The sequence below is a fragment of the Verruconis gallopava genome, assembly GCF_000836295.1.
Source record: "Verruconis gallopava strain CBS 43764 unplaced genomic scaffold supercont1.3, whole genome shotgun sequence".
NCBI classification, from domain to species: Eukaryota; Fungi; Ascomycota; class Dothideomycetes; order Venturiales; family Sympoventuriaceae; genus Verruconis; species Verruconis gallopava.
In genome coordinates this window covers 1,211,743-1,234,256 of record NW_015622139.1, presented here as the reverse complement: position 1 = coordinate 1,234,256, position 22,514 = coordinate 1,211,743, and the positions used below count along the sequence as shown (strand labels likewise).

General features: G+C 50.1%; 8 protein-coding genes across 9 annotated transcripts; 6 read left to right on the top strand and 2 right to left on the bottom strand.

Moving 5' to 3' along the window:
• Window positions 1–254: 254 nt before the first annotated feature.
• Window positions 255–7,487, top strand: PV09_01404 (uncharacterized protein). Its single transcript, XM_016354284.1, has 3 exons — window positions 255–558; window positions 623–5,894; window positions 5,949–7,487. Exons 2-3 carry the CDS (start codon window positions 713–715, stop codon window positions 7,043–7,045), a joined length of 6,279 nt encoding a protein of 2,092 aa, XP_016218379.1. The 5' UTR covers window positions 255–558; window positions 623–712; the 3' UTR covers window positions 7,046–7,487.
• A 186-nt stretch (window positions 7,488–7,673) lies between these two features.
• PV09_01403 (uncharacterized protein) lies at window positions 7,674–9,269 on the top strand. Its single transcript, XM_016354283.1, has 2 exons — window positions 7,674–8,263; window positions 8,331–9,269. The coding sequence occupies exons 1-2, from the start codon at window positions 7,732–7,734 to the stop codon at window positions 9,035–9,037; spliced, it is 1,239 nt and encodes a 412-aa protein (XP_016218378.1). The 5' UTR covers window positions 7,674–7,731; the 3' UTR covers window positions 9,038–9,269.
• Window positions 9,247–11,915, top strand: PV09_01402 (uncharacterized protein). Its single transcript, XM_016354282.1, has one exon. It carries the CDS (start codon window positions 10,214–10,216, stop codon window positions 11,411–11,413), a length of 1,200 nt encoding a protein of 399 aa, XP_016218377.1. The 5' UTR covers window positions 9,247–10,213; the 3' UTR covers window positions 11,414–11,915.
• A 1,307-nt stretch (window positions 11,916–13,222) lies between these two features.
• On the top strand, window positions 13,223–15,296 carry PV09_01401 (uncharacterized protein). The gene is made up of 2 exons (XM_016354281.1): window positions 13,223–13,688; window positions 13,739–15,296. The coding sequence occupies exons 1-2, from the start codon at window positions 13,237–13,239 to the stop codon at window positions 15,204–15,206; spliced, it is 1,920 nt and encodes a 639-aa protein (XP_016218376.1). The 5' UTR covers window positions 13,223–13,236; the 3' UTR covers window positions 15,207–15,296.
• Window positions 15,297–16,188: 892 nt separating this feature from the next.
• PV09_01400 (uncharacterized protein) lies at window positions 16,189–17,225 on the top strand. Its single transcript, XM_016354280.1, has 2 exons — window positions 16,189–16,379; window positions 16,435–17,225. Exon 2 carries the CDS (start codon window positions 16,466–16,468, stop codon window positions 16,910–16,912), a length of 447 nt encoding a protein of 148 aa, XP_016218375.1. The 5' UTR covers window positions 16,189–16,379; window positions 16,435–16,465; the 3' UTR covers window positions 16,913–17,225.
• Window positions 17,138–18,397, bottom strand: PV09_01399 (uncharacterized protein). The gene is made up of 2 exons (XM_016354279.1): window positions 18,117–18,397; window positions 17,138–18,038 (listed from the first exon to the last, which is right to left on the bottom strand). The coding sequence occupies exons 1-2, from the start codon at window positions 18,343–18,345 to the stop codon at window positions 17,302–17,304; spliced, it is 966 nt and encodes a 321-aa protein (XP_016218374.1). The 5' UTR covers window positions 18,346–18,397; the 3' UTR covers window positions 17,138–17,301.
• Window positions 18,398–18,489: 92 nt separating this feature from the next.
• PV09_01398 lies at window positions 18,490–21,124 on the top strand. Of its 2 annotated transcripts, XM_016354278.1 has the most exons (3): window positions 18,490–18,561; window positions 18,615–19,448; window positions 19,515–21,124. In XM_016354278.1, the coding sequence occupies exons 1-2, from the start codon at window positions 18,553–18,555 to the stop codon at window positions 19,242–19,244; spliced, it is 639 nt and encodes a 212-aa protein (XP_016218373.1). In that variant the 5' UTR covers window positions 18,490–18,552; the 3' UTR covers window positions 19,245–19,448; window positions 19,515–21,124. The 2 variants fall into 2 exon arrangements, with proteins under 2 accessions (XP_016218373.1, XP_016218372.1); XM_016354277.1 differs by having other exon boundaries at window positions 18,615–21,124.
• PV09_01397 (uncharacterized protein) lies at window positions 20,968–21,855 on the bottom strand (the record flags this gene model as incomplete). The annotated part of the gene is made up of 3 exons (XM_016354276.1): window positions 21,800–21,855; window positions 21,224–21,746; window positions 20,968–21,172 (listed from the first exon to the last, which is right to left on the bottom strand). Exons 1-3 carry the CDS (start codon window positions 21,843–21,845, stop codon window positions 20,968–20,970), a joined length of 774 nt encoding a protein of 257 aa, XP_016218371.1. The 5' UTR covers window positions 21,846–21,855.
• Window positions 21,856–22,514: the final 659 nt, after the last annotated feature.

The following is a 22,514-nucleotide window of genomic DNA, read 5'->3' as shown; positions in this document are numbered from 1 at the left end:
ACCGCCGGGGGAGCAAGCACGCTCGTGCAGCGCTTGCTCGCACGCCGGAAAGGCTCGGCTGAAGGGCCCGACCGTCGTCAACGGGGCAGGCGCCATCATCTTGCCCCCCCCGTCGTTGTGGTTTCCCAACATTGAGAGATCTGGGACCCTGCGCTTGCTCAATTCGGTTGACTGGCTGAGCGGGCCCCAGCGCTCCTTCCCGCATCCGAGCCTGTCTCGCGCCCTCCAGATCCGTGTTTCTCAGCAAAAGAGAGAGCGAAGGAGCGGCGCGTTCGTGCGACTCCTGTAGATATCTGCTCAACCTGTCATCAACTCGTACTTACTTTGTCGAGAAGCCACGACTTCCCATCGCCTCCGTCTCACCCTTTCGCGAGTTTCCGCCTGCATCTGAGTCTCGTATCTCCTTCGCGGTGAGCGCGCGGTTTCTCGTCGAGCGCACAAGAAGTTGCTCTCGACAACCTTATAAAAAAAATTAGCGGCAACCAAAACATCCACCTCAACGCTGCGCAACCCTCTTGACTGAGCCTGTTGCAGCACACCCATCACCGTAGCCGTCGTGTACGCGCTCTCCAGCCATCCATCCGTCATCATTCTTGCCAATTGCTAACGTTGACGGCAATAGTTTCTTTCCCGCTTCGTGATACCCCCTTAGACTCTTGTTCCTGTCTCGACTCTCAGCTTCCTAGTCGTCCGCCACAGCAGCCGCAATACCATGTACGGCTCCGGCCCTCAGACAGGTGTCTCGACACCACGCTCGCAGGCCTCACTCAGACCTCTTGTCATCTCGCACGGCTCGCTGGAACATGGCTTCCTCATACCTACCGCCCTCCACTTCACCGCTACACAACTGAAGGATGCTTTCGCCCAGACGCTACCGGAGCCCACTGACGAGCTCGCTCAAGATGATGAGCCTTCCTCGGTGCCCGAGCTGGTCGCCCGCTATTTGGGCTACGTTGCCGAAGAGCTTGACGAGAGCGAGGATCCTGAGATCTACAGCGAGGTATTGCGCATCATGCTCAACGAGTTCGAGCGCACCTTCATGAGGGGGAACGAGATCCACGCCGTGGCCGCAACTCTTCCCGGTATCCCCCAGAAGAAGCTGGTCACTGTCAAGTCATACTTTGCAGCACGGGCGGCCATTAATCGCGTCATAAAGCCGCACGAGTCTGCCCTGTTTCGTGAGGCAGCTGACGGAAATGCCCATATCTACGCCGTTTTCGGTGGGCAGGGGAACATCGAGGAGTATTTCGATGAGCTGCGGGAGGTCTATACCACGTACACATGGTTCTTGGAAGATTTCATTTCCACGTCAGCTGCTCACCTCTTGGAGCTCTCAAGACATCCCGAGGCCGTTAAGATGTACCCTAAAGGCCTCGACGTACTTCGTTGGCTGCATAATAGCGAGTCACAGCCAGACACTGATTACCTCGTTTCAGCGCCCGTCAGTCTGCCGCTGATCGGTCTCACGCAGCTCGCACATTATGTCGTCACTGCGCGCGTTCTGGGCACACACCCAGGCCATATCCGGGACAATTTCAGTGGAACGACGGGCCACTCTCAGGGCGTGGTCACAGCAGCAGCAATTGCTTCGGCTTCGGATTGGCCTAGCTTCGAGAAGGCAGCCAAGGATGCGCTGACCATTCTTTTCTGGATTGGTTCCCGTAGCCAACAAGCATTCCCTCGCACATCACTTACACCGGCTGTCCTACAAGATTCGGTCGACAATGGCGAGGGAACACCAACGCCTATGCTCTCCGTCCGTGACCTTCCCATCAAGCAGCTGCAAGCGCATATCGACACAACAAACGAACATCTGCCCAAGGAGCGTCACATCGGAATCTCGTTGGTAAATAGCGCTCGCAACGTAGTGGTCACAGGCCCGCCCCTCTCTCTGTACGGTTTGAATCTGCGTCTACGTAAGGTCAAAGCTCCGACTGGCCTCGATCAGACCCGTGTCCCTTTCACCGAAAGAAAGGTGCGCTTTGTCAACCGCTTCTTACCAATCACTGCGCCATTCCACAGTCCATATCTTTCCGAGGCCCACAAGCTCATTGAAGTCGATGTCAAAGATATCAGGATTCCCAGTAGCTCACTTGGTATCCCCATGTACGACACCAACTCGGGGAAGGACTTACGCGAAGAAAAACTTGACAACATCGTCCCATCACTCATCCGCATGATCACACATGACCCTGTGTACTGGGAACGGGCCACTGTCTTTCCGCGGGCGACGCATATCCTCGACTTTGGACCAGGAGGCATTTCAGGTCTTGGCGTGCTCACTAATCGTAATAAAGATGGTACCGGTGTCCGTGTTATTCTCGCAGGTACCATTGATGGTACTAATGCAGAGGTTGGCTATAAACCAGAGCTCTTTGATCGTGACTTCGAGCACGCAGTTCGGTATGCTGCGGATTGGGTCAAAGAGCACGGCCCACGCCTCGTCAAGACGTCTACAGGCCAGACGTACGTCGATACAAAGATGTCACGAATGCTTGGCTTGCCTCCTGTCATGGTAGCTGGTATGACACCGTGCACAGTGCCCTGGGACTTTGTGGCTGCGACCATGAACGCTGGTTTCCACATTGAGCTTGCAGGTGGTGGATACTATAATGAGCGTGGCATGACCGAGGCCATTAAGAAGATCGAGAAAGCCATTCCCTCCGGCCGTGGTATCACTGTCAATCTGATCTACGTAAATCCTCGCGCCATGGGCTGGCAAATTCCGCTACTTGCGAAGCTACGGGCTGAAGGTGTCCCAATCGAAGGTCTGACGATCGGCGCCGGCGTGCCGTCCATTGAAGTTGCCAACGAGTACATTCAAACTCTTGGTATTAAACACATTGCTTTCAAGCCTGGTTCCGTGGAGGCCATCCAGCAGACCATCAACATTGCAAAGGCAAACCCCACATTCCCAGTTATTATGCAGTGGACTGGTGGCCGTGGTGGTGGCCATCATTCCTTTGAAGATTTCCATCAGCCCATCCTTCTGATGTATAGCCGTATTCGAAAGTGCCCTAACCTTGTACTTGTGGCCGGCTCTGGCTTTGGCGGTGCTGATGACACGTACCCCTACCTCACAGGTAGCTGGTCCTTGTCTTTCGGCTATCCACCAATGCCATTCGATGGTATCCTGTTTGGAAGTCGCGTCATGACCGCCAAGGAAGCGCACACGTCCAAAGCTGCGAAGCAAGCTATCGTCGATGCCGAAGGACTAGATGACTCGGAATGGGAGAAAACGTACAAGGGCCCCGCTGGTGGTGTCATGACTGTGCGCTCCGAGATGGGTGAACCGATCCACAAACTCGCGACCCGTGGAGTTAAGTTCTGGGCCGAGATGGATGCCAAGATCTTCTCGTTGGACAAGAAGAAGCGCCTTGAGGAATTGAAGAAAAATCGCGAATACATCATCAAGAACCTTAACGACAACTTCCAAAAAGTTTGGTTCGGTCGTAACAAGGCCGGTGAATCAGTTGATCTTGAGGACATGACGTACGCAGAGGTTGTGCGCCGCATGGTGGATCTCATGTACGTTAAGCATGAGAAGCGCTGGATCGACAAGAGTCTTGCCAAGTTGACTGGCGACTTCATTCGCCGTGTGGAAGAGCGCTTTGCCACCGAGGATGGTGATTCGAGCTTCCAGAGTTATTCTGAGCTGGATGAGCCATTCCCTCTAATTGAAAGCGTGCTCGCTAAATATCCGGAGGCCGATAAACAGCTTATCAATGCTCAGGACGTGCAGCACTTCCTATTGTTGTGCCAGCGACGGGGCCAGAAACCAGTTCCTTTTGTGCCTGCACTAGATGAGAATTTCGAGTTCTGGTTCAAAAAGGATTCGCTCTGGCAATCTGAGGATCTTGAGGCTGTTGTTGATCAGGATGTCGGCCGCACGTGTATCCTGCAAGGCCCTGTGGCTGTCAAGTACTCAAAGATTGTCGATGAACCTGTTCGTGACATTCTCGATGGCGTCCACTCAGCACATATCAGCTATCTGACTCGAGACTTATACGGAAACGATGCAAGCAAGATTCCCGTCATTGAGTACTTCGGTGGTAAGACCATCAACGCAGGGGATGAGCTCGAGATTGAAGATATGACGGCTATTGAGACGGATGAGAAGCTGCTCTACCGCTTGTCCAATGCGCCAAACGCCACGCTTCCTCGCGTTGACCAGTGGATGCAACTTCTTGCGGGTCGCTCGTACTCATGGCGCCACGCATTCTTCACCGCGGATGCATTCATCCAAGGCCAGAAATTCCAAACTAATCCCATGCATCGCGTTTTTGCCCCCTGTCGAGGCATGAAGGTCGAGATCACACATCCTAACCAGCCATCCAAGACGACCATCAGCGTTTGGGAGCCGCACAATGGATCTGGCAAGGATGTCATGACTGTCAAGGTCACCATCTCTGCGAAGAATGAGATTCAGGTCGACCTCATCGAGGAGCGAACTGCGTCTGGCAAGCCTGTTGCTTTGCCATTCAAGTTCACGTATCACCCCGAAGCAGGTTACGCCCCCATTCGTGAAGTCATGGAGGCACGCAATGACCGCATCAAAGAATTTTACTACAAAGTCTGGTTCGGTGAGAATGAAGTGGTGCCGTTTGATTCCCCGGTTGACTCTCGCTTCGACGGTGGCCGAGCAACCGTCACCAGCGAAGCAATCAACGACTTCGTCCACGCTGTTGGTAATAATGGTGAGGCGTTTGTAGATCGTCCTGGCAAAGAGGTCTGGGCTCCGATGGACTTCGCCATAGTGGTTGGGTGGAAGGCTATCACTAAGCCAATTTTCCCGCGTGTCATCGACGGTGACTTGCTCCGCCTTGTACATCTATCCAATGGGTTCCGTATGATTCCCGGTGCAACTCCATTAAAAAAAGGCGACGTTCTTGATACAACAGCTCAGATCAATGCCGTCATCAACCAGGACTCTGGCAAAATGGTTGAAGTGTGCGGGACTATCACACGCGACGGCAAACCTGTCATGGAAGTTACTTCTCAATTCTTGTATCGGGGCGATTACTCGGATTTCGAGAACACATTCCAGCGCAAGAATGAAACGCCCATGAAGATCACGCTTGCCACGCAAAAGGATGTCGCTATTCTCCAGTCCAAGGAGTGGTTCCAACTCGAGAATCCTGACATTGATCTTCTAGGCCAGACGCTCACTTTCCGTCTGCAGAGCTTTGTGCGCTTCAAGAACAAGACAGTATACAGCAGTGTGCAAACCATGGGCGAGGTGCTGCTCGAGTTGCCTTCCAAGGAGATTATACAAGTTGCCTCCGTGGATTATGAGGCTGGAGTTTCGCACGGTAACCCGGTTATAGATTATCTTCAGCGCAACGGTTCGACCATTGACCAATCCATCACCTTCGAGAACGCAATTCCTCTGAACGGTAAAACACCTTTGACCCTGAAGGCTCCTGCTTCCAACGAGACATATGCACGTGTCTCTGGTGACTACAATCCAATCCATGTTTCGCGTGCTTTTGCTAGCTACGCTAACCTCCCCGGCACGATCACACATGGAATGTATACAAGTGCAGCCGTACGCTCTCTGGTCGAGAATTGGGCGGCTGAGAACCAGGTTGGCCGTGTTCGCAGTTTCCATGCTTCCCTCGTCGGTATGGTTCTACCAGATGACCTTATCGACGTCAAGCTACAACATGTAGGAATGGTAGCCGGACGCAAAATGATAAAGATTGAGGCAAGCAATAAAGAGACGGAGGACAAGGTCCTAATTGGGGAGGCGGAGGTGGAGCAGCCAAGCTCCTCTTACATTTTCACTGGACAGGGATCACAAGAGCAGGGCATGGGTATGGATCTGTACGCCAGTAGTCCTGTCGCTAAGGAGGTCTGGGATCGTGCTGATAAGCATTTCTGGGACAACTATGGTGGGTTTTCGTGCGCTCCAGGTACACTGACACAATGCTGACGAATTGGTAAAGGTTTCAAGATTACACACATTGTTAAGAATAACCCGAAGGAACTCACCATTCACTTTGGCGGACCTCGCGGCAAGGCTATCCGCCAGAACTACATGGCCATGACGTTTGAGACCGTCGGAGCTGATGGCACCGTCAAGAGCGAGAAAATTTTCAAGGAAATTGACGAAAACACTACATCCTATACGTACCGCTCGCCAACTGGTCTACTATCGGCTACGCAATTCACTCAGCCAGCCCTGACGCTTATGGAAAAGGCCTCCTTCGAAGACATGCGGCACAAGGGTCTCGTGCAAAACGACAGCACTTTCGCTGGCCACTCACTCGGCGAGTACTCTGCTCTTGCAGCGCTCGCTGAGGTCATGCCAATTGAATCTCTGGTCTCTGTCGTTTTTTACCGTGGTCTTACTATGCAAGTCGCTGTCGAGCGCGACGAGCAGGGCCGTTCCAATTACAGCATGTGCGCTGTCAACCCCTCGCGCATCAGCAAGACTTTCAACGAAGAAGCCTTGCAATATGTCGTTGGCAACGTCTCTGAGGTCACAGGTTGGTTGCTCGAAATCGTCAACTTTAATGTCGCCAATCAGCAATACGTTGCTGCAGGTGACTTGCGCGCTCTGGATTGCCTGACAAACGTTCTCAACTTTTTAAAGGCGCAAAAGATTGATATCCAGCAGCTGATGCAAACTATGTCGCTTGATCAGGTCAAAGAGCATCTAGTCGAGATCGTCAAAGAGTGTGCCAAGCAGACGGAAGCGAAACCAAAGCCTCTCGAGCTTCAGCGCGGCTTCGCCACCATCCCGCTTAAGGGTATTGATGTACCCTTCCACTCCACGTTTTTGCGCAGTGGTGTCAAACCTTTCCGCTCATTCCTTCTTAAGAAGATCCAGCGCACCAGCATCGACCCGAGCAAGCTGGTTGGAAAGTACATACCTAATGTTACAGCTCGGCCCTTCGAGATCACCAAGGAATACTTCGAGGATGTATACCGTCTGACCAATAGTCCAAGAATCGGTAATATTCTCGCTAATTGGGAGAAGTACGAACAGGACGGATCAGCTGGCGTAGCAGGCCCTGGGAAGATAGCCCCTGCAGCATGAGCTTATTCTTCGTCAGCCTAGAGGTATGAAGAATTTAATGCGCTCGTACTCGAGCCTCGTGGAAGGGTGTGAGAGAATTTTTGCTTTGCTGAACGACGTGTAAGGGCTCGTGTTTGGAGATGGACAGGTCAGAATGGTCTCATGCTTTTGACTTTACTGAGACGGATAGATCCGGAGAAGATATTGTATTATTGAGTTTGGCGCAATAGAAGTGTCTATTAGTGGTTTCTTGTACTATGAAGTGTAAGGGAGGGGTTCAAAGGCCCAAATTTACTGGATTTGCGTGCAAGTACGAGTATATGCTTTTTGCAAGCACAAGTTACCGTTTATGATTGGCATTATGTTAGCATTCTTCAATGAATCCTCGCAGTGAGCTTTAAGCAGATATTTGCTGAAACGCGAGGCATGACATGAGTACAACGTCGGTGACGCAACAACCTAATACTTCGAGGCCGTTTGGCATGTCATCAGTCACGTGACCTTTCCAGCTTCTCCAAATTCGAATGACTGTGTAGCCTTGTTCATGTAGTGGGAAAGCTCTGAAGCTTCGGATAGACTACATGCAAGGACTGGAACTCAGTTCGACTCAAATATAACAGGGGTCCAGAATAGCAGGAGAGATGATGATTCGTCGTGGAAACGATAACCCCGAGCGCAAGGCCCGAAGCACTGGAAGGGTTCCTCCAATGTTGCTCCGACTCTCCGCTTCGAACGAATGCGATGCATGTTCCGTCCTAGGAAATATCGTTTTCGCATTGGTATTAATACGTGAAGACGGCGGCGGATCGTTCGCCAGTTCATCTCAGCACAACTTGTTTGCAGCAATGCCGAGTCTTCGCGTCATTCAAAGGGAGATTGCAAAGCTTCCACAAGGCCCTCCATTGGTCATCGTTATTTCCGGAGGCACGACTGGTATCGGCTCCTACATTGCGAAAGAACTTGCAAGACTGTTTGCCTCCAAGGGTAGCAAGCTACGCGTCTACATAGTCGGACGAAATATCACGCGTGCGGAAAAGGTGCTCGCCGAGGGTCGTTATCTCAGTCCTGGATCTGAATGGCGCTTTGTAAAAGCGACCGATCTTGCCTTGATCAGCGAGGTCGATCGTTGCTGTGCGGACATCATCAAACAAGAGACCGATGCTCCGTTCCATGGAGGACCGGTCAGACTCGATGCGCTCTACATGACACATGCGCGATCTCCTTTGGTCAACAGAGAAAGTAAGTTCTTAGAAATTCCAGTCGTCCCCTCTAGCTCCCATCAAGCTCAAACTGACGGTTCAATCAGTGACGGAAGAGGGCCTTGATAGCTTTCTGTCAACGCTGTACTATTCGCGGATACGGATGACTATGAATTTGATCCCTTTGCTTTCAGCCTCTCCACTCAACGGCCATGTCATTTCAGTGTATGCTGGAAGCTTCGAGGAGGTGAAGGCTGGCGATGAGCCTCCCATCGGCTGTCCACCAGACGATGCGTACGGCGTGAGCACAGTGCGTCGCAACACGGTCTACATGAAGAACTTTGCCTTTGAAGAACTAGCGTCACGACACGCAGGTCGCGTATCGTTCGCACACATCTATCCTGGACTCGTGGATGGACCAGCATTCACAGATCCGGGCAATCCGCTCTGGTTCAGGGTTATCTGGCGTCTGTTGTATCCGCTTCTTTGGCTGACTTATATGACGTCTGCGGAGGACTGTGGCAAAGTCATGCTCTACCTCAGTACCCCACGGTTTCCAGCCAAAGGCGTGAAGCAGGAGGGTATCGAGCCGGCAATGGGCACGGATGGCAAGTTAGGGAGTGGCTCTTATGCTCTTGGCCAGCGAGCAGACCCCAGCAAAGTAAGATCGTTTGACAAAGTTCGCCCAGAGGGCGTGGGTGAGCGGATCTGGGCGCACACCATGGAAACATTCGAGCGAATTGTGCGTAAGAACAAGCCGCAGGGCAGTGAAACAGAGATTCAAGCTGGGTCATGGGAGACAGAGATATCGTGATACTTTACCACCTCTGGCCATTTGAATGACAGGGTGATGAGCTCGCACAATCATTTGCAACACGCCATCACGATGTCCACATTCGCTCGAATTTCCGTGAATTGTGCCCGCTTTTGCGAAGTCCCAGAAGAGACACGTGCCAAAACCAATTGTCGCGGGCCTTGTCGTGAAGCGAATGGCACGCAAGAACAACTCTAGGAGCAGAAAAAAATTTTTTCAACACCTTCATTACCTGTTTTCATTTGTTGGACGGTCGTCGCCAAACGTGCCTCGAGTAGTCTGCGGCTGAGCAAGTCACTGCGGTCGCATGCCCAGCCTTTAGTGGCCGACTTCGAAAAAGCTTAGCTGAACGCAAATCTCAAAAAGCGTTCGTCACTCAGGGGAAACCGGCCTGGCCATTGGAGCACTCCAAGTTTCCAACGATTCAGCACAGAGCGGACGTCCCGCTAAAACGGCTCACCCCTGGGCTCTGAGTGATCCTGCAGATGGCATTGGCTTGAGGCAGCCGACGGCAGCATCCAATCAGCACCGGAATTTTGATGATGGTTACCCCTTTTGTGCTCGGAGCGGCTAGGACCTCCATGAGAAATGTTTCGAGTTTCATGCACTTGCAGCCCGCAGGACCTGCCCGACTTGTACGCGGAAATTGGTGTGAGGGTGTCAGTCGCAAGACGCCAAAGACGTGAAGTCGAACGCTCTGCGTATGCTGGCGGTCGACGAGCAAGAGCATGGCGAGAATGACCAAGGGCCCGACTCGCGGGGCGCGGTGTGAGAGCACGAACCGCAGCGTATCTGGTCCCGCGAAAGGCCAGAGGAGCAGCTCGGAGATTCAAGCATGGCACCTGCATATGCCTGTGAATCTACTCCTTAGGAGGCGTCGGCGTAGCCACCACACCATCTCTAGTCACCCCAGCCGACGGGCCATCATGTTACGGTTGCAGCCCACACGGCTCTCCTAGGGTAGGATCGTGAGCAGCCATATTTCTACCCTCCCGCAGCCCAGATCCAACATCCTCTTCACTTTCGCTCAGTCGATCACGTTCCTTGTCCAACTACCACACTTTCTTTCTTTGTTCATTCTTTTTTCAGTTGAGCCTGTGGCCTCTCCTTGTCTTCAGACGAATCGTCGTTTCACATTCATTTCAATCCAACCATTTCGACTATCATTTAGTTACCATGACACTCATTCATTTGTCCCTCTTGGCTGCTTGCAGCTTTTCGGCCCTTGTAGCTGGACTACCGCTACCATCTGGCCTAAAATTTCACATTGGCACACCTGTCAAAGGCGCCGGCTTGGATCAGTCGTTCACCCTCAGGTCACTTCTCTATGGCGGGCATTCAAAGCGCAGTTCTGACACTTACACGTTCTACACCGGAAATGGCGAGACATGGCCAGGAATCAGCAACTGGGTCTCGAACTTCGATGACATGTTCGCCGCAAACAAAGAAATCATCATGAACAGCTGTTCTCAATTCGGTGTGCCCAACAACTCTGAACAAGAAACCGCGGACATCAGCTCGGCAATCAGCCAGGTCGCAGGTGAGACGGGTATCGATGCGCGCTTTATCCTTGCGATCATGCTCCAGGAGTCTAATGGCTGCGTGCGTGCTCCAACCACCAACTATGGCGTGCGCAATCCCGGCCTGATGCAGGACCATAACGGTCAAGCAACGTGCAACGATAGCGGCAACGTCCAGAACCCGTGCCCGGCGGCTACCATCACGCAGATGATCCGTGACGGCGTGGCAGGCACCCCCTCTGGCGACGGCCTCGAACAGACGTACGCCCAGGCTCCCTTCACTGGTGCTGCCAAGTACTATGGCGCTGCGAGAATATATAACAGCGGCTCCATTGCGGCCTCGGGTAACCTCGACGATGGTATCGCGACTCACTGCTACGCCTCGGACGTTGCCAATCGTCTCACTGGTTGGGTGTATGCGCAGAAAGATTGCACTCTCGACGGCACTCCACCCCCAGCAGCTACTCCCCCAGCTACTACTGCAGGTGCATCTCCGACACCCACTGCTACATATTCTCCCGCAACAGCCACTGCTGTTCCCTCTGGATGGCCAAGCCCAAGCTCAGGAAGCTCTCCAAGCACAGAATGGCCTTCAGGTTATACTGGCCCGGCATCTGCCACTCAACCAGCAACACAGTCACCGACTTCTGCGTCCTCTGCTCCGCCGACCAACTTGGCCCCCGGCGTGACGACGCAATGCGCTGAATACTACACCGTGCAGGCAGGTGACGAATGCGATTCGGTCGCACAGAAGTTCGGCACCACTTTTGCGAATCTGAGAGCATTGAACACTCAGCTTGACAGCACATGCAGTAACCTGTGGAAGGGCTACGCATACTGCGTCAAAGGCGCATGAGGAATATTTGGATCTGGGGTATGACGAATGACAAGGACGGACGAGCATATGTGTATACATATATGTACCTATATTGTTGGTGCGGGACACCAAGATATCATGGCGCCCAAGAGGCGTAGATGCTGTGCAATGCTCAAGGTATCCTTGGAAACTTCTGGACAACGACACAAAGTCATAGGCTTTTCTGGATATCGGTCCTCAACTTGTCGTTCGGACGCATCGTCCAGAGGATGTAGATGAATATATACCAAGACCAGCGCTTTGGCACTTCAATGTTGAGAGCTTCTGTCCAAGAAAAATAGTAGCCACTCCGATTATTCGTGCTCCAGTCTTCGCCCGGCGGTAGACAATCTCGTGGTGCGTCGTTCAAATGGACTCGACCAGTGCAAGCAGATCGGGTAGATCTTTCATGTTGTGGCGTACGTAGGCAGATAGTCTTACTCAAGAACCGAAATCAGCTCTGTGACGACGAGGCCACCATTTCAACCAAGACTGAAAACTTTGAGCAAATGAGGCTCTGTGAAAGCTCGGGAAGGGCTCCCGATTGGCTTGAGCCGCAAATTTGACCGGTTATTTGACGTGTAGTTGGTGCCAAGATCAAGGTCTAGTTCTAGTTCTACGCCTCGTTTCATGCCTCAGGCAACAGCATACTGCAGAACTTCTCAGCTCGGCTCAGCTGAGCCCTTTGTAATGTTTCCGACCTCAAGCAAGTGGCGTTACTCAGCTCTTGGCCAGTCAGATCCGGACAATCAGATTATCCATCATCACGAGTCAACCAAAGTGCAAACACTTGGATTTACCGAATCGTTCGGGCGCATGCTTTGCCGAGCACCACCTGTCACGACTCGTCCTTCTTTGCGTTTGACTAACAGGAATTCGTCCAGGTGCAAGTCAAGCGGCTAAAGCTGGCACGTCTACATCACTACTTTTAGCAAAAGGATCCTGGAAGACACGTTTGTTCTGAACACCGTGGCGGGAGGACCTTTGCTGCGCGACCAAGCTTAGTCTTCGTTTTGTTTCACCCCAAGCTTCATAGAACAGTCATTGCGGCCTGCCAAGCGAGATTTGAGTGACCAAACGGCTTTAAAAAGCAATAAAGTTTTGTTTCCGTGTGCAGACCGTCCTCTTGGTCGTATGACATGCTGCCTTTGTGATGTTTCAAAACATCGCCTAAAGTGGTGACATGGTTATGCACAGACATTTGTCATTTTTATAAAAAAGGAATCTTTTCCGCGAGAGAAAGATGCATATTTGGCCTTCACAAGATCGAATTCAGCCAAAGATGACGATCGAGCATGCTATTCAAGCTGCCCTGCAGCTGTTAGCTTATCAGCTCCTTTCAAACTGGACTAGTTCGCGGAAATGCCGACAGCGCTACGGATCTAGATCAGTTTCACGTTTTCAGAAGAAAAATCGATCTAAGCACATATGTGAACCGCGTGTATTCGCAATCGTGTTTTAGCATCGTCACGGTGAACACTTAACGTCTTTGTCCTGTGTTGCCAAAGATTCGTACCCGTATCTTCGCTACGATCTTTGCGGGCATCATGTGCTACTCAGGTAAAGTGCATACCTGCAGGTGTCTCGTTGACTTAGAGGCGCACCAAGGGGACTTACTTTAGCGATATCAACGCCATTTCTTCTCATGTATCCATGTTGCCCAGACTTTGGTCAATCCTCGTGCATATGAGACGCGTCACAATTTTCTTTCAGCTGGAAGTCTAAAATAGCCATTAGCACTACTCGGCGTTCCTTAAAAACTGTAGTGTACGTCCATCCGGTCCTATTCTTTAGTTATGCTAGAAATACCATAACCGCAAACAATGGAGAAACTTAACGGCGTTCAGGTTCAAAACGAGCCTATTAATCTGGATTCTCTTCGCACACCACCTTCATTGCCGCCCCGTGAGCTGGTCAAGGAGTGGCCAACAGAAACGCACAAGCTTGAAGAAGACCGCAAGAGGTGGGCTGTGATTGCTTATGATACAGTTCTTATTCTCTTGCCACTTGCTCTGCTCGCTAAAGCAATTGTGGTTGCCGTATTTGGACAAGATGGCGACACTGGCGGCCAGCTTGATCTCGTTTCGCCAGTGCTGATCAGGCTGGACGAGTTCAACAGCCAATTGGTTACCTTGTTTACCATTGTGTTTGCGACGATCATTGCAACTCTTGTTAGACGATATGCGCTCTGGAAGTCACAAAAGGGAGCATCCGTCGCAACGCTGGAACAGCTACATTCTAGCATCAGCTTGCCAAAGACGTTGTCCCTGATCTGGTACATTGCCTTCTTTCCTTTGTAAATTGCGTGTTGACGCCCTGCTCTAGGTCGCTTCGGGCGTTTTCTTTGACCAGTGTATTGTTGGTACTCATTTGGTCGTGGTATTACCTCGGGTCGCAAGCTGTCTCCAGAGAACTTGCCTTCCATGATAGCGCTGTGCCTTACAATGTAAAAATGGCATATCCAAGCTCCTCTGGCCCCTCTGCATTCGATTTTGGTGTGCCGAACTCGACTATTTTGGCTAGAACGAATGCCAGATACCTGAGTAGTCTAATGAGTCCAAAGGCTGGAGCTCTCGTTGCTCAAACAGAAACCATCAGAACAGGTTGGGACGATGGCGGCAACGCCTTGATTCCGGTGTGGGACTTTCTTTTCGCCGATACCTATGAAGCAATGCACATGGAGACGAGCGGCTGGTGGACAACAGACCTTCCAAGCTACCAGATATGGTCCTCAAACATAGGCATTCCGTTCAAGGGGTTGTTCAATGACAGCACCTGTTTGGGTAGCTCAGACGCCTATGGGTGCTATTTGTTGACTGATCGTCTCATTGGAAAAGTAACTATAAACACGAGTTATATCCAGGCCAACTGCTCTGAAGTTGTCCTTGCAGGAGAAACATTCGCCAACAGCACCACGCCTCATTTTAACACGCTCTTCAACATGACCAACGCAACCATACCCACGATTAAGATCTCCCACAGATATAATGAAAGCTCCATCCAAACGTTCTGTAATCTTACACAGACTGGAGTTGAAATGGAGGTAGAATGCAGTTCGCAAGGTTGCAAATCAATTCGATCTCGTCCATACCCGGACCAAAGGCTGGCTATCGACCTCTTCTACAACACAACCATTGCACAGCTTTTCCTTGACAACATGGTCCAAGCTTCGGGCTCTCCTGCCTACGATGGCGACAACTATCTTGATAGTGACAGCTGGTTCAGCGACGCTGTGCTCAAGCTCGAAAACTATTCTTCATACTACGCAGAAGAATCTCCAGCCAAAGTGGCGCTTTTCCCCTCCCGAGCACTAACAAAGCTATTAAATAGTTACCTATCAGCCTCCCAACAAGCCCTCATTAACACCACGGATTCTAAAGCTATAATAGACGGGATCCTTGGCAAATCCTTGAACACCTTCTCAACTGCAACGATGAATGGTGCACCATACTCTCCGCAATACCGCATCTCTTGGCCATGGATGGCTCTCGATTTTGTTTCATGCGTAGTGTTGCTGGCAGCCTCCTCCCTTGCTGTTGCAATTGGAAAACGCACATTGGCTCCTGATGTTTTTGGCTATGTGTCATCGCTTACCCGCGACAACCCCCATATCAATCTTCCTGATGGAGGCTCGACACTTTCAGGGTTGGACAGAGCGCGTATGCTGAGAAAAGTGAAGGTGCAGCTGGCTGATTTGAGCGGCGAAGATGGCGTGGGCAGGGTTGGACTGACAGTAGCGGGAAGTGGAGACACTGGAGTATCGAAATTGCAAAAAGGAAAGCAATATAAGTAATATCGGGGCAGGTTCAGCATCATTGTATGATGTACTTATGAGATAAGAGATAGTAGTCACATTTTCTGTGCAAAATTATATACGTATTTCAGTGAAACTGTCCGTACATGTCGTAGAGTGTTCGTGAGCAGTTGTGTAATGCCAAACGAGTTACACAGTGATGACAGCCAAAGACATATTGTCTTCTTTCTTAGAGGAGTGATGTACTTGGAGCAATCTAAGATCTCAATTTACCATGAACTGGCTACACAACTTCACAAGCGGCTTTGAACGCGATGGAAGTTCAAGTCATGGACGTGGCAAGTGCAACAGCGGTCAAAAATTGGACTTCTTCCATCTTGGCTTTGAAATTTACAAGCACGAATCTCATTGAATCAATATCCATTGATGAAGTTACAGGATATCGTGAACTCCATATTGTAGCCCAAATCTTGAACGTGCGATTAAAACAACTCCTCGACCCGACGAAAATTCTCGGGACGACACTCCAGTGCCGCTTAGGACGACGATGAGGAAGTGCTGGAGAAGTCTTGAGTCAATTCAGGCCGAATGCTTTCGCGGGACGGGAGAATCGAGCCAAAGATATTCCTCGCGTCTGCGTAAAGGTGAAAGATCGGCTATCTATAGTTTGGGAACCAGATATAAACGAATCTGACTACGAGGATTCTGAGGATTAGCCGACACTCAAACAACCTCAACAGCTTACGAGAGTGCATGAACAATTATTATGAAATGTAATTGAAGAGTCACGGTGCGCATATGTCGTTAAAAGCGTAGACCGTCGTTCGAAGGTCTAAAAGACCTTGATTCAAAGGCGTGTCATCCTTGTCTTGACAATTGCTTGTTACAAACAGAAAGAATGACGCTAAAGCTCTCCCCCTACCACGGATTTACGCGCTCAATACAAAGAATGCGCTGATCTCGAATTTCTTACCCCTGGAACACGAGAAAAAATCAGCTTCTTTTTACAACCTTGAAAAGTGATGACGTCAATGACACTTCGTATCAGTAAAGGAGACATCGCATAAGCTCGAACCGGGGCGTATGAATAGTGCGATCATTCTCTCTCTCTCTTCTCCCTGTGTTCTTTGCTTCTGTCAACCCATATAGTACAGTTTAATATCTCGTTCCAAGCTTCAAGACTACAATTACCCCGATTTCACTCCGAATTAGGTACGCTTTTGACAGAGGACTCCAGTAGGAGATGTGTTAAGAAAATGCATGGCAGTCTTCTTGATTGGAAATTTGCGACTACGTCAATGGCTCGATTTCTACCAGTAGGCCAGATCCTTCTCACGCTGCCGGCGCTCCAGATCATGATTGCTGCTTACTTTACGGATGTGCTCGGGACTCATGTTTGCAACCCAGACTGGCCGGGGCATGCGAGATATCACAACGCCCAAACCATGGACTTGATGATATTCTTGGAAATAATGACCTTGTACTTTACATGGAGGTCGCCATTTTTAAGAGGCTCGACTGAGAAAAGAGAATCACTGTTTGTCGCAGCACTTATAGGATCTACATTCTTCGTTACTGGTATGCTAGCGCCTTACTTCCCAGGCCGACTTTGCCTAGATAAAGGCGTGCCCCCCGGAGAGCCTGGAACGCCGGGTAATTTGATTTACGGAGTGCCTCTTGTTTTGAACTGGATCGGATACAGGGTAGCGATTGGGAGAACCCAGCAGAGCGAGCACCAAGAATGAAAAATATAAGGAATGTGCATAAAAATGTGGTGTGACAAATTCCAAGACGCGGCGAAGAGCTATTGAAGATACAAGCTACAGAGCGAAGCTCTACAAGAAACAGTGAGAATTGAATAGCAATGAGATTTAGCACAGAACGGGAAGTTATTATCCACACGCGCATGGATTCTGATCGCATTATTGTCGCACTTCATTTTGGCTTGTTCAAATTTGTAATCAATACCACTGAATGGCGGGTTTCTCTCAACATTCGTAACTTTAATTATGTTGCAAAGGAGCAGATCTTGAATAAACTATGCAGCCAAGTTCATTTTATGCACACTCACATAAGATGAGGAAGATCAAGAGAATTGTCCGCAAATAGCCCCTCTCAGTCTTAGTCTAGATTGCTAGAGATAAGGACCAACTATGGGTATCTTTGAATACAGAAAGTCGTACTCCTTCGCTAGCCACCCAGTCGCCTCACCGCCTCTTCCAACTACACCGAGTCCACCAGCTAGCCAAAGGCCTGCAATAGCTGCAGCAGCTCCATTGACAAGATAAAACCTCCTCTTTCTTATCAATTCAATATCACTGCTCCAAGCCGTTGCCTGAGTGGGCAACCAACCCATCCATTTCGCCCAACCGCTCACCATATGCCATGAGCCAGCTACGACTAGAGCCGAGAACCCTACCCAACTTACAATAGGATGCTTTGCAAATCCATGAGATACGTACTCCAATCCCACATTCGCGCTGCCACCTTCCCACATCAAGGGCAGCACGCGGTTGATGAAAGCGTGTCCAATAGCGAGGGGAGCAAAAATGTAACCGGTTGCACTCGTCCAGCTTACCGGTGGCCACTTGATACTCCTACGCTCTGCGAATGTATCTGCGCCGTAGCGATGAATTTGCTGTCTTCTCCTGAATAGGCGTAGCGCAATACCAGACGCGATGTGCAGGCCCACAGCGCCGGTTATAAGGAGAGGCTCAAACGGAAGAGATTGATAATATGGCCGTGTGAGGAGGAGATAGGTGTCCGCCGTTGGGACAGATTGGGTGATCAGCGGTATTATTGACGTGTTCGTTATATGGAATGTGCCAAAAATCGTGAATGCATACGTAGAGTAGCGTTGAATACGGGTAACTGCTCGTGTGTCTTCGAGTTAGCATTCTCGGCGATATCAAGAATAAGGTGGTAACCTAAGGATTGGGTCTGTAATACGGTAGAAGGCAGGCCCATGGTGCCCTATTCCAACCAGAGTGCCTGATCTGGACAAGAATGGCGTCCTTGCACCATCAGGAACGGCCTCGTCTTTCTCATCAACCGGAAAGTAGCTTCCGTCTTCGCGGAATTCCGTGGGAGTCTCCTCCACCGGGGAGGGTTCGACCTCTATAAGTGACGCTGTGGAGGCACGAGACTCTTCTCGAGTCAAACGGGACGCATCTGCCATCTGCGCTCGCCTTTGTGATCAGTTTACGCCGCAATGTAGTTGGAAGATCCGGTTGAGATTAGCAAATGTGGAATGTGTGGCGTCTCATTCGTCACTGAGGCTGGAGCTCTCCACCTGACACGGATCCATCTCGCGCTTTCGCAACGAATTCAACGCACAATCTAAGCAAGCAAGACATAGAAAATTCCCTAAAAACAGTAGCCCAACATGGCGCCTGTAAGTATGTGCTGAGTTTGAGAAACATATCATACTAAGAAATAACAAACCAGCGTTTCCAAACGATGCCAGCGCCAAAAACCGAGTCCGCTCGTGAAGCCGCTCGTACATTCTACTGCGAATTATGCACCAAGGGCTATGCCCGTATGCCCGAATACGAAGCACATCTATCTTCATACGAGCACACACATAATCAGAGGAGGAAAGATGCGAAGCAATTTCATAAGAACCCGTTTGGCCAAAAGGACGCCAGCAAAAACGAGGAGCGGGACAAAAAGGCAGCGGGAATGACCAGTGTCAAGATGGACAGTAGCACCAGCGGAACCTCCGGTAAACTAGGTGGAGGCTTTAAGAAGGGCGGTTTCAAGAGTGCTGGATTCAAGAAAGTAGGAGGCTCAAATGCGGACGCCGCAAAAACAGAGCAAGAAGCCGTACCTCAAGGTTTGGGTGCGGGAGCTCATGGAGGCGAAATCGATAAAAAAGATGCGGAGCAAGAAGACGAAGGCCATGACCAGTCTGGCGACTACAGTTTTTGGTGCGAGAAAAACCCTGGATACACGTACTACGATCCAATGAGACCTGGTGGCTGTGACGTACGATGTCCGTGTCGGAAAGCAGGAAACGGTCAGTGCAGCGGAAGAGACTGTGAGCTATGTACACAGCTCGGCCCCTTGCCTGGCTGATGAAGGATGGCGGGAGCCTTGTTGCTTTTCAGAAAAACAACATTCCTATAATCTCTCTACAACTCCCTGGCAGCGGACTGGCCAACAAGAAACCAAACCTCGTTTCCAGTTTCCAAACGGAGACTATTGGCAGAACTTGAATTCGCTGACGGCAATTTGGATCACATGGCCTCTCGTGGAGTTACCACATCTCAACAATTCTGGGTATGGAGTATTTCCGTGTCCATATGGAAAAGAAGAGGCCTAACAGAATATCTAATTATGCGACAGCTAGTCCATGTATGGTGATTTGTCTGTCTCAACCAGTTTAGGAGCCTATTTTGGTCAAATATGCAACTGAAAATAGCTTAAGGGCAAGTTCATGCATTTTGAAGAACTGGATGATGGACGTATCAAGAGCCGGGTGAAGGACTTGCTGGCGGATTTGGAAGTCCCAATCATATCCAAATATTAATGTGGCGCTGACGGAGAGCGATATACAATCGCAGCGCATCTTGATCTACCCCTGAATGAATAGGTGGGCATTGGAGGTCACAATCTTGTGAAGGCAGACATAGCGAAGTTGATGAGATAAAGACCTACCAACTTAAGTGCTGGTCTACAATTTGAGAGAGGCCCTCGGTTCGTAACTTTGTTGAGAATGATGCGCTCATATTAAACAACAAACCTGAATAACCTTGACTCACAAAGCGCATCATCCATCCTGGTGCAGTAGATCACCTCGTGCAACAGCCCGTTTCAAGTTTTAAATCATCACAGGTTTCTGGTTCGCGAATATATATCATTCGGGCAACTACACCGTGTTGCTTGCAGCCCATCTCAAATTCATAGGCACATTCCTACAGGTGGTCTGAGGCTCAACACTTGCTCCAAGATGCCTACAACTTGACCTGGAAATAAGCCTGGCGCTCAAGAACTTTGCGGCTCCTAGTTTGCATACGACATATAGTTCGGAGCAACAGCCTTAGGGGAAAGATATTCAGAAGTTACGCGCCCCCGTATGACGCGCTTTTCTCAATGCTCACAACGCCGGAGGAGCGGAAGGATGCTCTCTCGAATGGGATCAACAGGTGAAGCAAACAGAAAAAGGGCAAGAGCAGTTACAGACGTGTTCATTGGCCATAGCGAGTCATGAGATGCACGCTTTATGCGGAGAGATGGGCGATTTCTACCGAGGGCACATCGTCGCTGTTTACACTCGGGACGAACATATACCATCCTCCGCAGAGGTCAAGGGGGCGCAAGGTCCGGTCGCATTCTACGCGCCAAGTACGTATCTCGGACAGGGATTTCGGCATGTCTGGCTCGATCAAGTGATATTAACTAGACTAGCGTCTACAATCGACTTGACTGGGAAAAGGCACGTTTTGTATTCTCACTGGTCCAGGCGGAAACGCTTGAAAAAATGCTGCGTACACCGCATCCAAGAATCTAGGTACTCGGGTAAACGCCTGTTCTCTAGGAATTAGACAAGATTGGGAAGATGCGGATGGTGATTGGGCACGCACCTGCGATGACGATGGCGTCGAAGAGAATGGGTGCGTTTGAATCAGTCGTGGAATATTCACTGCTTGGGATGCTGAAACTGCAAGTGAGAGCTATTCAAACAAGAAATTAGAAGACGTGCTGAAAAGCATTCTAGACTAATATGGCTTATCATCGCTCATATGCACTAATGACACGATTCTTTACACGAAAGGCCCCGATTACCGTCGTTATTCTCCTATATTGCTGTTTCACGCGCGCCATCAACGGCATAATTGGCACCGTTGACATAGCTAGCCTCGTTGCTAAGCAGGAAGACTATGACATTGGCAACTTCCTCTGGTTTGCCAGCACGTTGAAGCGCCGCTTCTCGTACATTTTCGATAGAGTTAAACCCCATGAAGTGGTCTCTCTTAGCCACCAAGGGCGTGTCGATGAGCCCGCTAAGCTCCCCTATTAGATTTGTTGTGAAAGAATGCAGATTGAGCACTCACGGAGCAACTCCATTCACCCGAATGTTCTTCGGCCCCATTTCCAATGCTGCACAGCGAACGAGACCAAGCACTCCATGTTTGCTAGCATTGTATGCTGCATGTTTGGCGAATCCAAGAGTCGATTGTATCGATGTGACGCACACAACGCTGCCTCCTGGTCCGATGTTTCGCAACTCCGCACGCATACTGTTCATCATGCCCTTCAAATTAATGTCCATGATCAGGTCCCATTGATCGTCTTCAAGCTCCGTAATTGCCCTTAGGCCGTGATGTTTGCCGATCACGCCAGCACAATTTACGGCACCCGTGAGCTTTCCAAACCTGGATACTGTAGCGCTGATCCATTCATCCACCTCTGCCCGTTTGCTAACGTCGACTCGAGTAAGTTGGATCCGAGAAGCTTGGTCCTTGAAGAGCGATTCAACGTGACTGAGCGCTGAGTCGTCAATGTCGCAGATGGAAACTGAGGCCCCACGGGAAACCAGTAACTGAGAGGTTGCGAGGCCAATTCCTGAAGCACCACCTTGAAAGTGTATTAATGCTGCAGTCCAGTAGCAAGGTGAGAAAATGTGATACCAGTAATCGCAATCACTTGGCCCTCAAAACTTTGACCGCTTGTCATCGCGTCTGAGAATATTCGCCTCAAGTTATAGGACAAGTCAGTTTTTTTTCCGTCATTTCTAGCTCAGGATTCTGATCTATTGGATTTATAGGCATGGTCGTCGTCATTTATTCTCTGAAAGGCAGTGACGCGGGGTATGAGCCAGGCATTCGGCGTTAATCACTCCGAAGAATTGCAAACGTTACTGTCGTGTCGGAGATTCATGGTCCAAGTGGTGTATGCTCAGCATACAATAATGTGTCTCATGTACGAAGCTATATCTTACATAACTATTTGTTATCACATCTATTTAGTACGCAAACGGTATGTTTTCGTAGAAGTAATATTAATATTACTATTAACAAGCCATGAGAGGTGGTGTAACCAGCACAAGCTGTCACACAATCACCCTCTGCATGTCAGGATTGCTGAGAAGGACAAGTCATGCTAGCTAATATAGCTGGGTGGCATAATAGATGTGCACACATATCCTCGCATAAATTATTGAAGAAGAATGTGTTGTTCATTTGCATATACTGAACTGCCTAGGAGCCTGACGCCCACTGAAATGCTCTTCTTCCTGTATTCTAGTAGCCTTCAGTGAATCATGGGACTTCAGCAGGTCAAGCTTGTTTTCACGCATCTCAGTCAAGCTATGGTATTTTGTCATTGTGCACTGTTTTTGAAGGT